This window comes from Lontra canadensis, unplaced genomic scaffold (genome assembly GCF_010015895.1).
Source record: "Lontra canadensis isolate GAN:19392208 unplaced genomic scaffold, GSC_riverotter_1.0 scaffold57, whole genome shotgun sequence".
NCBI classification, from domain to species: Eukaryota; Metazoa; Chordata; class Mammalia; order Carnivora; family Mustelidae; genus Lontra; species Lontra canadensis.
This window is the reverse complement of record NW_022631051.1, coordinates 8,564,005-8,579,889: the sequence shown is the minus strand read 5'-3', so window position 1 is coordinate 8,579,889 and position 15,885 is coordinate 8,564,005. Positions and strand designations below refer to the sequence as shown.

General features: G+C 39.6%; 1 protein-coding gene across 8 annotated transcripts in view; it reads right to left on the bottom strand.

Moving 5' to 3' along the window:
• Positions 1–15,885, bottom strand: part of CEP192 (centrosomal protein 192) — a 132,291-nt gene that overhangs the window by 112,892 nt on the left and 3,514 nt on the right. For 5 of the 8 annotated variants that reach the window (XM_032875816.1, XM_032875820.1, XM_032875814.1 and 2 more), the window contains 3 exons: positions 12,209–12,376; positions 11,095–11,220; positions 2,431–2,606 (listed from right to left, as the gene is read on the bottom strand). In XM_032875816.1, the coding sequence (XP_032731707.1) occupies positions 2,431–2,606; positions 11,095–11,220; positions 12,209–12,376 (470 nt within the window). Of the gene's footprint in view, positions 1–2,430; positions 2,607–7,354; positions 7,467–8,066; positions 10,141–11,094; positions 11,221–12,208; positions 12,377–15,885 lie in introns of those variants that run through there. The other 3 variants (XM_032875818.1, XM_032875819.1, XM_032875821.1) reach the window with 3 other exon arrangements.

Here is a 15,885-nt window from a genome sequence, read left to right as displayed (position 1 = left end):
TATAATTCTCAATGGGGAAAAACTGAGAGCTTTTCCCCTAAGATCAGGAACACGGCAGGGATGTCCACTATCACCACTGCTATTCAACATAGTACCAGAAGTCCTATCCTCAGCAATCAAACAACAAAAAGAAGTAAAAGGCATCCAGATAGGCAAAGTAGTCAAACTCTCACTCTTTGCAGATGATATGACACTACAGGTGGAAAACCCAAAACATTCTAACCCAAAATTGCTAGAACTCATACAGGAATTCAGCAAAGTGGCAGGATATAAAATCAATGAACAGAAATCAGTTGCATTTCTATACACCAAAAATGAGACAAAAGAAAGAGAAATTAAGGAGTCGATCCCATTTACAACTGTACCCGAAACTATAAGATACCTAGGAGTAAATCTTATCAAAGAGGCAAAGAATCTGTACTAGAAAACTATAGAATACTCATGAAAGAAACTGAGGAAGACACAAAGAAATGGAAAAACATTCCATGCTCATGGATCAAAGGAACAAATATTGTAAAAACGTCTATGCTACCTAGAGCAATCTACAGAGTTAATGAAACCCCTATCAACATACCATCAACTTTTTTCAAGAGCTGGAACAAACAATCATAAAATTTGTATGGAACCAGAAAACCCCAGACAGCCAGAGGAATGCTGAAAAAGAAAACCAAAGCTGGTGACATAATAGTTCCAGACTTCAAGCTCTATTACAAAGCTGTGATCCATCAAGACAGCACTGTGTTGGCTAAAAAACAGACAAACAGATCAATGCAACAGAATAGAGAACTCAGAAATGGACCCTAAACTCTATGGTCAAGTAATCTTTAGACAAAGCAGGAAAGAATACCCAATAAAAAAAGACAGTCTCTTCAACAAATGGTGTTGGGAAAATTGGACAGCCACATGCAGAAAAATGAAACTGGACCATCTCCTCCCACCATACACAAAAATAGACTCAAAATGGCTCAAAGTCCTAAATGTGAGACAGGAATCCATCAAAATCCTTCAGGAGAACACAGGCAGCAACCTCTTCGACCTTAGCTGCGGGAACTTCTTAGACATATAGCCAAAGGCAAGGGAAACAAGGGTAAAAATGAACTATTGGGACTTCATCAAGATAAAAAGCTTTTGTACAGCAAAGGAAATAGTCAACAAAACCAAAAGACAACTTACAGAATGGGAGAAGATATAAGATAAAGGGCTAGTATCCAAAATCCATAAGGAACTTAACAAACTCAACACCAAGGAACAAAATAATTCCAATCAAGAAATGTGCAGAAGTCAGGATGCCTGGATGGCTCAGTCAGTTAAGCATCTACCTTCAGCTCAGGTCATGATCCCAGGGTCCTGGGATCAAGCCCTGCATTGGGCTCCTTGCTCGACAGGGAGTCTGCCTCTCCCTCTCCTTCTGCCTGCTGCTCCCCATGCTTGTGCTATCTCTGACAAATGGATAAATAAAATCTTTTTTAAAAATAAAAATGGGAAGAAGACATGAACAGACATTTCTGCAAAGAAGACATCCAAATGGTCAACAGACAGACACATGAGAAAGTGCTCAACATCACTTGGCATCAGGGAAATAGAAATCAAAACCACAATGATACCACCTCACACCAATCGGAATGGCTAAAATTAACAAGTCTGGAAACGACAGATGTTGACTAGGATGCAGAGAAAGGGGAACCCTCCTACACTGTTGGTGGGAATGCAAGCCGGTGTAGCCACTCTGGAGAACAGTATGGAGGTTCCTCGAAAAGTTGAAAATAGAGCTACCCTATGACCAAACAATTGCACTACTGGGTGTTTAACACAAAGATACCAATGTAGTTATCTGAAGGGGCACCTATACCCCAATGTTTATGGCAGCAATGTGCACAATAGCCAAACTATGGAAAGAGCCCAATGTCCCTCAACAGATGAATGGATAAAGATGTGATAGACAGACATACAGTGGAATATTATGCAGCCATTAAAAAATGAAATCTTGCCATTTGCTACAATGTGGAGAGAACTAGAGGGTATTATGCAAAGCGAAACAAGTCAATCAGAGACTCTTAATTTCCGGAAACAAAATGAGGGTTGCTGGAGTGGAGAGGGGTGGGAAGGATGGGGTGGCTGGGTGATGGACACTGGGGAGGGTTTGTGTTGTGGTGAGCACTATGTATTGTGTAAGACGGATGAATCACAGACCTGTACCCCTGAAACAAAAATACATTATTATGTTAATACCAAAAAAATTTTTTTAATAAAATATTAATCAAGAGGCCATTTCCTATAAAAATATTAATAGGTAAATGCCAAACCGTAAGTGTCTTTCAGTTTACCGTACTGTAGCTTAAGATAAATAACAAAGATAGACAAATCAGAAAGGAAACTGAAATATATACATTAGGCAGTAATTTCTAAAAGTAATTTCTATAAGTTCAGTACCTTGCACTTGTTCCAGTGGTGAAATCTTATCAAAAGGATCTTGGCTCTGAAAGCGTTTTGCAGTTTTAGCCTGCTCCTCTTCTGTTCTTGCTATATCACTTTGCAAAGCAGACTCTTCAAGAACAGCATCTGACAAATGTTGACTTTCTATATGGTTCTTTTTCTTAGAGACAGAACTTTCCAGTAGGGAACAGAATAATGATTAAATGTTAGTTACCTTGGGTAAATCAATAAAATATTCATTAATCAGTTATGTATTTAATATCACAAAAAGAAAAAAATGGATACAGTGGAAAGAAAAATTTCGAGGACCAGCCAGACACTACAACTGGCTCCACTGTAGGTGCCCTGGGGACTGCACACCATCTTGGGTCCAGAGATACAGTCTACCAAAATCAAATACAGTATCATATTGCTATTCTGCCTCTCAAGTGATAAAATGAGGGTTTTTTCTTTCCTAAATAAGTATCCCTGAATCTATCATATATGGAGAAAAACAGCTTTCTAAAAACAAAGAAGACTTAAAGGACACTAGTACATATGCCAAAAAGCTGATTCTCTGAATTATGAAGTGCTTTAAAAGTTTTACTTTTAGCCCCTGCCACTGGCCTTGTCCTCATCTTTGTATTTATATTTGGATGACAATGTTTTTCCTTAAAAACAATTTTCCTCCCAATCTTAACCAAATCTCGTGGGTCTCATGCAGCTCATCACAGCCTTCTGCCAGAAAGAGGAGGGGTAGGGATGAACTTTTTAGAAAAATGCCTCTAAATGCAATAAAGCCATCATCTGACAAACTGCTATCTAGGGCCAAGCTTAAATCTGACCGGGATGGATGAAAACATAGTCCTTTCACATATTCCGAGTGCTAACCCTCTTTGTCTGAGGCAACTCCCAACTGCAATTTACCTCCCAGTTTCTCCATGTCTGTACTGGGGTTGTAATACATAGAAAGCCATTACCAACAGTTCAATCCAAAGGTGCATTCATAGGTCGATACAGGAAAGTTTCATCCCAATCAAACAGAAGCTGAGTAAAAGAGAGGGTAGAGGTAGGTGGAAAGACTGTAAGTGGATACAAAGTTGTATGATAAAGAAGAGAAAAAAAGAAGTGTGGGGATGTGCACAACAAAGGAAACTGAAAAAATGAAAAGACAGTCTATAGAATGGGAGAAAATATTTGTGAATCATATCTGATAAAGGGTTAATATCCAAAATATATAAAGAACTCATACAACTCAATATCAAAAACAAAAAGCAAACAAGCAGACAACAGGATTAAAAAATGGGCAGATCTGAATATTTTTCCAAAGAAGACATACAGATGACCAACAGGTACATGAAAAGATGTTTGGGGCCCCTGAGTGGCTCAGTGGGTTAAAAGGCTCTGCCTTCAGCTCAGGTCATGATCCCAGGGTCCTGGAATCAAGCCCCGCATCGGGCTCTGTGCTCAGCAGGGAGACTGCCTCCCCCTCTCTCTCTGCCTGCCTCTCTGCCTACTTGTGATTTCTGTCAAATAAATAAATAAAAATTAAAAAAAAAAAAAAAGGTGTTCAATGTCACTAATCATCAGGGAAATGCAAATCAGAACCACAATGAGACATCACCTAACACCTGTTGTAATAATTGTTATAAAAAAGACAAGAGGGACGCCTGGGTGGCTCAGTCGGTGAAGCATCTGCCTTAGACTCAGGTCATGATCCCAGGATCCTGGGATCAAGCCCCACATTGGGCTTCCTGCTCAGCGGGGAGTCTACTCCCTCTGCCTGCTGCTCCCCCTGCTTGTGCACACACACACTCTCTCTCTGACAAATATTTTAAAAAATAAATTAAAATTTAAAAATTAAAAAGACAAGAAATAACAAGTGTTGGTGAGGATGTGCAGTGCTGGGATGTGAACTGGGAATGTAAACTGGTGCAGTCACTATGGAAAACCATATGGAGGTTCTTCAAAAATTAAAAATAAAACTACTATATGACCTAGCAATCCCACATCAGAGTATTCATCCAAAGAAAACTGAAGCCTTAACTCAAAAAGATATATGGCACCTCCATGTTCACTGCAGCACTATTTACAATAGCCAGGAGGGAAACAATTTAAGTGTCTGACAGATGAATAAAAAAAATGTTGTATATATACACGATAGGGTATTATTCAGCCATAAAAAAAGGAAATCTTACCATTTGCAGTAACATGGATAGACTTTAAGGGCATTATGGTAAGTAAGACAGAGAAAGACAAACACCACATAATCTATTTATATGCAGAATCTAAAAATAAGAACAAAAAACTAACCTCACAGATAGAATGGTTCCAGAGGTAGGGGATCGTGGCAGAAGAAACAGGTGAAGGGGGTCAAAAGGTACAAACTTCCAGATATAAAATAAGTCATGGGGATATAATGTATAGCATGGTGACTACAGGTTAATTACACTGTACTGCATATCTGAAAGTTACCACAAGAGTAAATCTTAAAAGTTCTCATCATAAGAAAAAAAATTTCTGTAACTATGTAAGGTGACCAATATTAACTAGACTTATTGTGATCATTTTGCAGTATATACAAATATCAAATCATTACATTGCACAACTGAAACTAATATAATGTTATATGTCAACTATATTTCAAATAAGTAAGAATATAAAAGGGAAAAGAAAGACAGTAAAGGTCCCTAGGTGACATATTAAAAAAAAGAAAAAAAAAAAGGTGGTGGGGAAGCAAAATGGTGACATCAAATAAATAAAAAAGAAGTCATGACATTTAGGTTAATTTCATATTTCAAAGCCCCCCACTCCAAGAAGAGCATGTAGACTTTACCCTTGAACAAGATGGGGGTTGGGGCACTGACCGCCTGCATAATTGGAAATCCATGTCTAACTTCTGACTCCCCCAAAACTTAACTACTTAATTGAACTACTGTTGACTAGAAGCCTTACAAATCATATATACAGTTAATTAACACACACTTTGTGTGTGTGTGTGTGTGTATATATATATGTGCATATATATATAAGACATGTTATTTCTTATAATAAAGCTAAAGAAAATGTTATTAAGAAAATCATAAGAGAAAATACACTTTTAGTACTATGTATTTACTGAAATAAAACTGCATGTAAATGGACCCATGCAGTTCAAGGGTCAACTGTAGCATGACCATTAGAACTTTATAACAGAGTCAGTTAAATTAACCACCTCCCCTAAATCTACTTCCTCAAAACTATAGCTCTCACTTGTTCTTATTAGCCCATCAAAATTCCTCAAACTAAGTCAATTAAGTCAAATAAGCTTCAAGTTAAAGTGGCAAGAGTAACTTCTGGGAGTGCATGAAAATGACAATAAAGGACCTCTATAAAAGTGAAGCAATCTGGAGTGCTGGGTGGCTCAGATGATTGGGTGTCTGCCTTCAGTTCAGGTCATGATCCCGGGGTCCTGGGATCGAGCCCCGCATCGGGCTCCCTGCTTAGCAGAGAGCCTGCTTCCTCCTTCCCCCACCCCTGCTCCTCCTGCTTGTGCTCTTTCTCTCTCAAATAAATAAAATCTTAAAAAAAAAAAAAAAAAAAAAAAGTGAAGCAATCTGGATGAGAGCCACCAGTCCTAGCCCAAGCTTACCTCAGATTCTAGAATCTGAACAGCAGATGGGATATGCAGGAGAAACAAAAGCATGGTCCAGAACAAGAACAAAAGGGCCAGGAAGCAGAAAACAAATCTGCCAGGAAGAACTGCAGAAATGTTTCCTGACTACAGTAGGAAGGAGGGCAGGAGGGAGTCCAAAGGAAAGGGATGACTGAAAGTCTATCAGGCGCCCGTGCTGGGCAGTGCTCCACTCTCACTCCCCAGCCCACACAAACAAAACAGCAGTGTCAACATGTCACTGTACACCTAGGAAGGCTCTTCTAGGAAGGCATATGAAACGCCTGTGCAGAATGAAGCTACGGTGGTGACAGGAGCATTAAACACCCGGCATGGAATCCGTAAGGCGAAGCCGGCCATGAGCTTGCACGAAGACCTAACAGAAATGAGATCTGGATACCCACTAGCCCACACTAGCAACCTAGAAGACAGCCATAAATCAGATGCAGGAGAAGGAGCAGCTTGAGAGATAAAAATAAAGATGAACAAAGTAAACAACCCCAGACACAAAGATAATTTATAGAACTTTGAAAAATCTCAATTAGAATTCTCAGAAAACATTGAAGTCGCTATTATATCCACAAAAAGAAGCTATTATAAAAAAAAAATGAAAAGTTGAGAAAAAAAGCTCTCAAAATTATGACTGCCAAATGATTTAATAGAAGGGTAGGGAAAAAATTAGGAACTTTATCTAGAACACTGCCTATTTGCACTGAAACAAAAGAAAAACAAAAACAAAAAAGGAAAAAAATAATGGAAATAGATCAACCCAGGCAATCCAAAACCACAGTCCCAGAAAGGAAGAAAATAGAAAAATGCCAAAGTAATAATAATTATCTAGAACTAAAGCATACAAATCTCTGGATTGATGCCAATTAGAATTTGGTTGGGGGTATGGGCACCCACCAGGGACTCAGGGAGGATTCTAAGAGTTTCCAGAGAGAAAAAAGTTCAGATACAAACGGTCAAGTATCAAAATGACATCAGGCTTCTCACACTATGTAGCAGTGCCTTCAAAATTTTGTGAAAGTTATTTTTATCTTTAAATCCTATCCTCAGTTAAAATATTCATTAATTCCAAAATTAGAATAAGGATATTTTAAAAACATAAATTCCACCCTCCCCCAGAAAGAGCCACAGAAGCCATCCTTCACACAGGGATAAGAGCATACCTCTGGAGGCTGTGCACCCACCATCACAAGCAGCCCACAGGAAGTCCAAGCTCTCAGACTAACAACCCAGAACTTCAGACTATTCAGTGGGGGCAAGGAGCAGCCCCAAAGCACTCACCTCTACCCAATGAAAGTCTAGAGTGAGGCCAGTACACTGCATGTTGGACTCCACCTTACCAGGTCTTCTATCTTCCATTAACAGGGATCAACAAGACCACTTCCCAGATCTCCTGGCCCACATCAAAGAGTCAAGAGTTACTTCCGATAGTCTCCTCCCCTCCCCCCATATCTAATGTCTCATTGCCAACATCAGTTCAGTGGGACTAACTTCATGATGCCCTTCAATAAGCCTAGGACTCCTTACCACTGACAAAGATCCACAAGGATACTCCCCCTACCCAGCCCAACAAATCAATGCTGAATCAGCAAAATCTTGCTATTCCTGAACCCTTCCTATGAACATCCCTTTCACCTCACTGCTTTACAGAAAACCTGGATGTCCTGTGAGGACACTGCCTCCCTTAAACACTGCCAAGTGAGGACTATCCGTCTCTCCCACAGCCTTGGAATCACTGGGTGTGGAGATGGAATGGGTGTCTCCATCACCATGTACCCTCGGTACAACTTCCAGATCATCCTCACTAAAGCCTCCTAGCCTGGAGTCACCTATAACCCCTCACAGCATCTGCCTTAGTACCTCAACTCTGTAACCCTCTCTCTGCTGTAACCCAAGCCCCCAATCCATTCATATCCCCACATCCCACACTCCCTTGCTGTTCTACTATCCTCTCCTCTTCCTTAACCTAATCAGATGGCCAATCATCACACACCTCAGCTTCCTCGTCCCTCACTGCTTTCATCAAACTACAAGCCTAGTTAAACCCAACTCTCTCCTCACACCCTGCAAGCACCCCTACAGCTGAATGTGGTTGGAGATAACATCACAATCACAATAAATTCATGACCATGACCCTTGAGTGGGACTCCTGATGCTGTCTGACAATGCCACTATTTCCCTCTCTCCTCCCCTCCCACATGCCCATGACTGTTTACATCTCTCTACTGCTCCTCTACCCTGAGTTGATGTCATGTCTCCCACTGCACTGAGAGACCCTACGCACTGAAAAGACAACTTCCTCAGATTCTTACCAGGACATGTACCCATACATTCTGCCTTCCCACTGGTTAATACAGAGGAATTATCCATGATCTTACCTCTCTAGTCATTCCTTCCACGACACATTAGTTCCTGGCCTCTTATTTTTGTAGAAGTGTTGCTCTAGCAATTCTCTTCTTTCTACATAATCAGATTTTCCTATTCCAGATCATTCCTATTACTACATAAACTTGCAGTAACCTCTCCCACCACAAAAGAAAAAAGAAAAACTTCTCTTGACACAATATACTCACCAGGTATCACAGCCCCATTTTTTGGTTTCCTTTTGCAGCAAACTCACCATCTCCAAAATGAACCTCCCATTCTCTCCTAAACTCATTCTCCTACACTATTGTGCCTCCTCCTACTTCCACCAAAACCACTTATCAGGGTTACCAATGACCAAACCTACGTGAATTCCAATGGTCACTTCTTAGTCCTCGTTTTATTTGACACACTGGATCCCTCTCTCTTCTTTTACATATGTTCTTTCTGTGGCTTCTGAAACACTTTGTTGTCTGCCCAACCTCCAGCCACTAATCCTTAGCCACCATGTGTATTCCTCCTCTCCCCAACTTAACAATGAAGTGAGCCGACATGAGGCCCTGGTGCTCTTCTGTTCTCCATCTACCTCCCCACTTTGATAATCCAACCTCCTAAAGGGTCTTCCTGTTTCCAGACTTGCTTCCCAACAGTTTGTTCACCCCACTGTAGCCAGAGTGAACCTTCTAAAACATAATCCTTGAATGGTTTCCACCTCTTTTAAAATCTTGCTCACCCCATGGCAGCCTCCTTTCTGCTGTTTGAACACAGGTATGCTCTGACCTTAGTGCCTCTACACTCGTGCAGCCTCCACCTGAAGTCCTCTTCCTCCTAATGTCTACATGGCTAACTTCCTCCTTCAAGTCTTCGTTCAGATCTTACACCTCCCTCAATGAGACCCACACTGACCATTCCCTTCAGCTTACCCATTTACCCTCCTTATCATGTTCTGGTTTTTTTTCTAGCACTTTTCCCTTCAAATATACTATAAAACTGGTATATTTTTAATGTCTTTTTGTTTTAAGGTCTGTTCTGGTATTTCCCAAGTACTTAGAGAAGTACCTGGCACACAGTAGGCACGCGGTCAAAAATACACATGGAATGAATGAGTATTCAAAGAGTTAACATCTTTAATATATAGAAAGTGCTTATATCCAAATGTTACCAAGAGGCAATTCAAAACAAAAATATAAGTAATGAATAAACATTAAAGTATGTTCAATTCCATAAATACTCTATTATGAATTCAAACACAGAAACTTTAAGAATGCCTGTAATACCACCATCAAGAGATAACTACCATTTACATTTTGGTTTATAGCCTTCCAGATTTTCTTCTATGCATTTATGCATGTGTACAAATTTTTTACTTCTAAATTCAAGGATTAAAAATAATACCACCAAATGTTGGGGAAGGCTCAGAGAAGGCTTTCTCATGTACATCTTCTAGTGGGAGTGTAAAGTGGAACAAATCTTCTAAAGAGCAATGTGCTGCTTTGTAACAGTCTTTAAATATTAACTCAGCAATTTCAATCCTAGGAATTTATCTGAATACAATAATTTGCTAGGTGTGCAAATAAATAAATAAAATTCAGTAAATTTGTAATAGCAAAATTCCAATAATCTAAATGTCTAACGTAGTGTAAACATTAACACGACATATATCTACATTAATTATAATTGAAAGATAAGCATAATACACTAATTTTTTAAAGTTATAAACAGTATGGGGGTGCCTGGGTGGCTCAGTGAGTTAAGCCTCTGCCTTCGGCTCAGGTCATGATCTCAGGGTCCTGGGATCCAGCCCCATATCCCCTCTGCTCAGTGGGGAGCCTGCTTCCCCCTCTCTCTCTGCTTGCTTCTCTGCCTACTTGTGATCTCTGTCAAATAGATAAATAAACAAAATCTTTTTTAAAAAGTTATAAATAGTATGTACAGTTCAATCCCCTATTTGTAAAAAAAAAAAAAAACTTAATATGTACATGTATAGATGCATAGAAAGCAGTCTGGAAGGGGCTCCTGGATGGTTCAGTTGGTTAAGCATCTGCCTTCAACTCAGATCATGATCTCAGGGTCCTGGGATCAAGCCCTGTGTCAGTCTTGGTACTCAGCAGGGAGTCTGCTTATCCATCTGCCCCTTCCCCTGCTCCTGCTCTCTCTGTCAAATAAATAAAATCTTTAAAAAGAAAGAAAGAAAGAAAGAAAGAAAGAAAGCAAGCAAGCAAGCAAGCAGTCTGGAAGACTATAAATAGATAATCAATGACTATTCTCTCTTACTTTTTTGAAGATCTTATTTTTAAGTAATCTCTATACCCAGTGTAGGGCTCGACCTTAAAACCCTGAGATCAAAGGTTGCATGCTCTGCAGACTGAGCCAGCCAGGTGCCCCAGTGACTATTCTCTGTAAGACTACAGACTTAGTGTCTTCCTTACAATTCTTTGCATTTTCTACTTTTTTAAATGAGCTTGTATTACTTTTGGAATGAGAAAAGGTATTCTGAAAGACTAAAAATGGTTGTGATCAAAAACATATAAAGAAAACTCCTAAGAAGATTCTTATAATTAGAATTATTCAGAGACACAGTCACACTTTCATTTTCCATAAGACTGAGTGAGGCCTGCTTTTAACATGGCAAAAACAAAATGAAGGTAGGAACTTACTCATCATCCTGGAAGCTAAGTTGTAACTTCTCTCTTGGGTCACCTTCACTCTGGCTGCTGGGAGATGATTCAGATGGAACTGAAAACTTCCCTTCTACTAAATAAGATGCCTGGATATCAGAATACCTACACACATACAAAAAAAATTTGTTTTGTTAATAGTTAAATTATGCATATTTAAAATTCACCATGACATTAGGGCCACATGACTATAAAACCAACTGCTAGGGGATAAAAATAAACAGGGCCCCCAGTGTTCAAAACCATCATCTCAGGTGCAAAGCACTGAAAATCTACGTGTCAAGAATGAGGTGTGTTCTTACTAAACAAAGAGTCACAGAAATCTTAAAGCTAAAAGTTTTCAGAGTTAAACTCTTCATTCTAAAGGTAAAGATAATGCTTCTTACCAAACATTCAAGTTGGGAGGAGGACAGGAAAGTAGTTAGATTATTTAAGCACGGGCAAACTTTACACATCATACAAGATGGATGAGCTGTACACGTCACATACGGAGATGCAACTCAAATTACTGGCTGCCAGTAAGGCTGAACTAATACAAACCCAAAACACTATGAACAGAGAAAACAATTAGTAGACCAAAAGGTGACTGGTACTCAGTTCCAAATCCACCCACCCACTACTGATTAAGGCAATGGAATAAGGAAATGTATACGTTTTTCATAATAATTAGATATACATATGAATATATATAACATATATATACTCACATATATCATATACTTATATATGATATACATATCATATTACATATATAAATATACATAAAGCAAAAGCTCAAGCTTGGCTGAGAAGTTTTTTAAATATATTTATTATTTGAGAGAGAGAGAGAGCACGCACGTGTACCCGCACAAGCATGCAGGGGTGAGAGGTAGAGGGAGAAAATCCCCAAACCAACTCCCTGGAGAGTGTGGAGCCCAGTTCAGGGCTCAATCCCAGGACCTGAGATCATGACCTGAGCCAAAGCCAAGAGCTGGGACACTTAACCAACTGAGTCACCCAGGTGTCCCTTGGCTGAGAAATTTTTACAGAAGTATCAATGTATTGCAGGCTTTCTAGACCTTACAAAAAAATCATGTGTTCTAAAAGTTCTTACCTGTTGTCAGCACTGGATCTGTTTCTAGCAAGTGTTGAAACAGCAACAGGCAAGCCAAGATTTGAAGGAAGAGTGACATTTTCCAAAATCTCACTATTACCAAATAATGAATTGGTTAAAAAGCTTGGAAATGACTCTTCAGCTATTCCTCGGAAATCTTCCATCTCACTACAACAATAAAAGCTTTTAAAAAATCAAATACTATAAAACCTTTCCAAATGATTAAAAGTCTCAAAAATCTTAGAAAACTGATAGATCTTAGAGAAAAATCATTTTCTTGGAACAGCACAAAGGGGATAAAATCAACAAGCATTTGGAGGTAAAGTACTTCTCAGAATACTTTGCTACTTCAGAGCTGAGACTACAAATGTCAAACTATCTTTTTATAATTAACCTAATAACATAAATGTTATTTATAAATAACATAACAAATTTGTAAAATATAACACAGATTAATTTACTCTTGGTTTACTATTGCAAAGAATATCAATTGCCACACTTGTCTAGTAAAAAAACAGAGACCCAACACTGAAGGAATATACAGATGATTTCAGGAAGTACTTCATTCTAACATGGAGGAGGAAAAAAAATTAAACCAGCAAAATCTAGCCCCTAATTTCAGAAATTATTCTTAAGGAGGAGTAAATGTTAGTTTAAAAGGGAAGTCCATTGAAGGAAAAAATTAAAGTTAAATCAAGTCTAGCTGGCACATGGACAAGACAAAAATGGTGAAAGTGGTATACAAAGGACTTACTCTGGAAATACAAAGGGCTCATCTGGCACAGAATCTGTATTACTGAGAGATCTTCCAGCCCACATTGGACCCTGGCTCTACTTAACCCTGATTATAGTACTTAGGAGATGTAATCTCAAAATTACTTCAGTGTTTATCATGTAAGGGTTATATGGAATTCAGTAAAAAAATTAAATCATGAAAGGCTCAATAAATGAGAAAGTATAGGCCCTCTGCCTTGAAAAATGAGTAGAACTTCAACAGGCCAAGTATGACATGAGGGGGCTCTCAAAGATAACAAATAAACATGAGCAAAGGTGGAAGAGAATTAAGATTTATTGTATATTCACGACCTTAACTCATTTATCCCACTTTATGAATGAAGAAACAAACTGAAACTAAATTAGCTAAATGTACCAAGGTTGCACAATTAGTAAAATTCAAACCCGGGTCTGACCCCAAAATCCACCCCAAGTACTAAGTACGTGGAGGCAATAGACAAGTGCTTCAATGTGTTTTGGCAATGGGTGTACAAAAAACACAGTGAATGAAACCATGAAGTCAGATTCTAAAAGTCTTAAAAAGTACATTAGGAAGTATGGACAGTATTCTGCAGCCCAGGGACGGACTGATCCTGACAGAGGAAGGGAGAGGGCTTAACACCTGAAAGGATATTCAAAGAGCTACCACAACTGGTGAGATAGAGGCCAATGACAGACTATGCTGGGGCCAATGACAAATGCACTCAAGTATCGTTATTAGAGAGAATGGGCTAACTAACTCTATAGAGTAGAAAATATTTAAGACTTTTAGAGAGCTATAAAACATATTTGACTGTGAAGTATACAGGTTCCCGTGCGAAACTCACCTCTCCACCTGCACTTGATCCCACCCGTCACCAATGCAGTGACAACCACTCCAGCAACTACCCTCCTCCTATCCGTCATCAAAACTTCTCTGTGCAGCCATTCCTACCAGCATGCTGTTATTTCCTCACCTTTTAAAAAAGTCTTCCCCTGCTCATACCTTGTTGTCCCCCTGCAGCTGTACCACTTCTATCTATCCTCCCTTTACCACATACTCCTCCAAAAGGAATCACTACCGCCATCTGTTTCCACTTGTCATCTCCTAGACCCATGCCAAGCTGGCTCTTATCCTACTGCCCCATCAAAACACTTGCCAACATTACCACTGAGCTCCCTGTTGCCAAACCCATAACCCCACAGTCAATTTTCAGTCCCATCTTTTCTGACCTAACAATATGGGATTTGTACTCCTTCCTTGAAGAAATCCTTTCTTCACTGGTTTTCAAGACACAGCTGTCTGGGTTCTCCAGTCTCACCGGCTGCTTCTTTTCCTTCTCTTTGGCTGGTTCCTCCTCATCTCCTGGACTGCCATACAGTAAAGATATGAGGGGTTGCTCCTGGATCCCTTCCGCCTACCCAACCTCTCTAGGTGACTGCCCTCAGTTTCAGAGTTTTAAATACAATATGAAATTTATATCTCTAGCCTGGACCTCTCCCCTGAACCTGAGATATGCAACTACCGACTAGACATTTCCACTTAGTTTTATCTAACAGGCACCTAAACCTGAAGTCTGATTCCATCTCCTTCCAACCCACTCAAAAAATCCTGCTTTTCGAACTTCCCCACAGAGAAAATGACAAATCCATCCTCTACCTGCTCAAACCAGAAACCTTAGTGATTACTAACCACCACCTCCAACCCTTCAACATACACACACACCCTAAAAGCAATCCCTAGGCAAATCCCAATGTCTTTACCTAATAATATATAGAACCTGCCATTTTCTCACTATCTCCATTTGGTCAAGCCACCACCACCTCCTGCATGGATACTCACTACAAGACACTTTATATTATATAACACTTTATATATACATAACTATCTCCACCCCTCCATTCTTCCTCCCCTAGTCTGTTCTCCATACACTGAAATTATCCCTGCTAAGTTAGTCAAATACTGCCACTCCTTAGCTCAAAACCCTCCACTGGTTTCCCATCTCATTCAGACTTAATACCTACAATGGCCAAATGAGGGCTGGATAATCTGATCTCATTCTCTACCACTCTCCCTTGCTTTTGCTCCATCCTCACCATCCTAACCTCCCCGCTGTCCCCACGACTTGCCAGGGCTCCAGCTTCAGGGACTGTGCCCTGGCTCTTAACCTCTGTTCAGCACACTGATGCCCCACATGACCTCACATCTTGCTCCTTCACTTTTCTCAGGTTTTTGGTAAAAGTCCACTTATCTGTCTGGTCTCCCTCACCAATCATCTTCTTCAACTCCAAGCTTTCTTTTTTTTTTCCTGCTTTCTTTTTTCTCTGGTGCTGACCACCATCCAGCATGTTATATAATTCACCTATTTAATTTTTTTCCTCCACATTAGAATGTAAGCTCCATGAGGGCAGGGACTTGGAGTATTTTACTACTGAGTTTCTACTTAAAGCAGTGCCTTGCCCAGAGTAATTCTCAATAAATCTGTTGAATGTCTTCAAATTATTTCAATACAGAGCAAATTTAGTACTAACTATCATATAAGCACCCTTCTCTCAGATCATGTCCCAGCATTTTCCTTTCTTTTTTGTTTCTACTTCCTTTTCTTGATTTCTATAAACATGTTCAAAATGATCCCACTGTAGGATGGAGGAGGTAGGAAACCTGTTCCCATCCTTCATTTGTGCTTCCTGCCACCACCTTCTCACCTCCCCTTCATAGACAAGTGTCTTAGAAGAATCCAAACCATAACTTCTATATCTCAACGACATCTTCTTCCTCCATCTATTCCTTACACGGTAGGGATACCCAGGATTCTGACCCCAGATTTTGTTATACAACGTACATCTTATACTCTTAGGTAGGGATCTCAAACTCAAATGCTTTTAGGCACTAATACTGTCAGACAACAGTACTGTAAGATGAG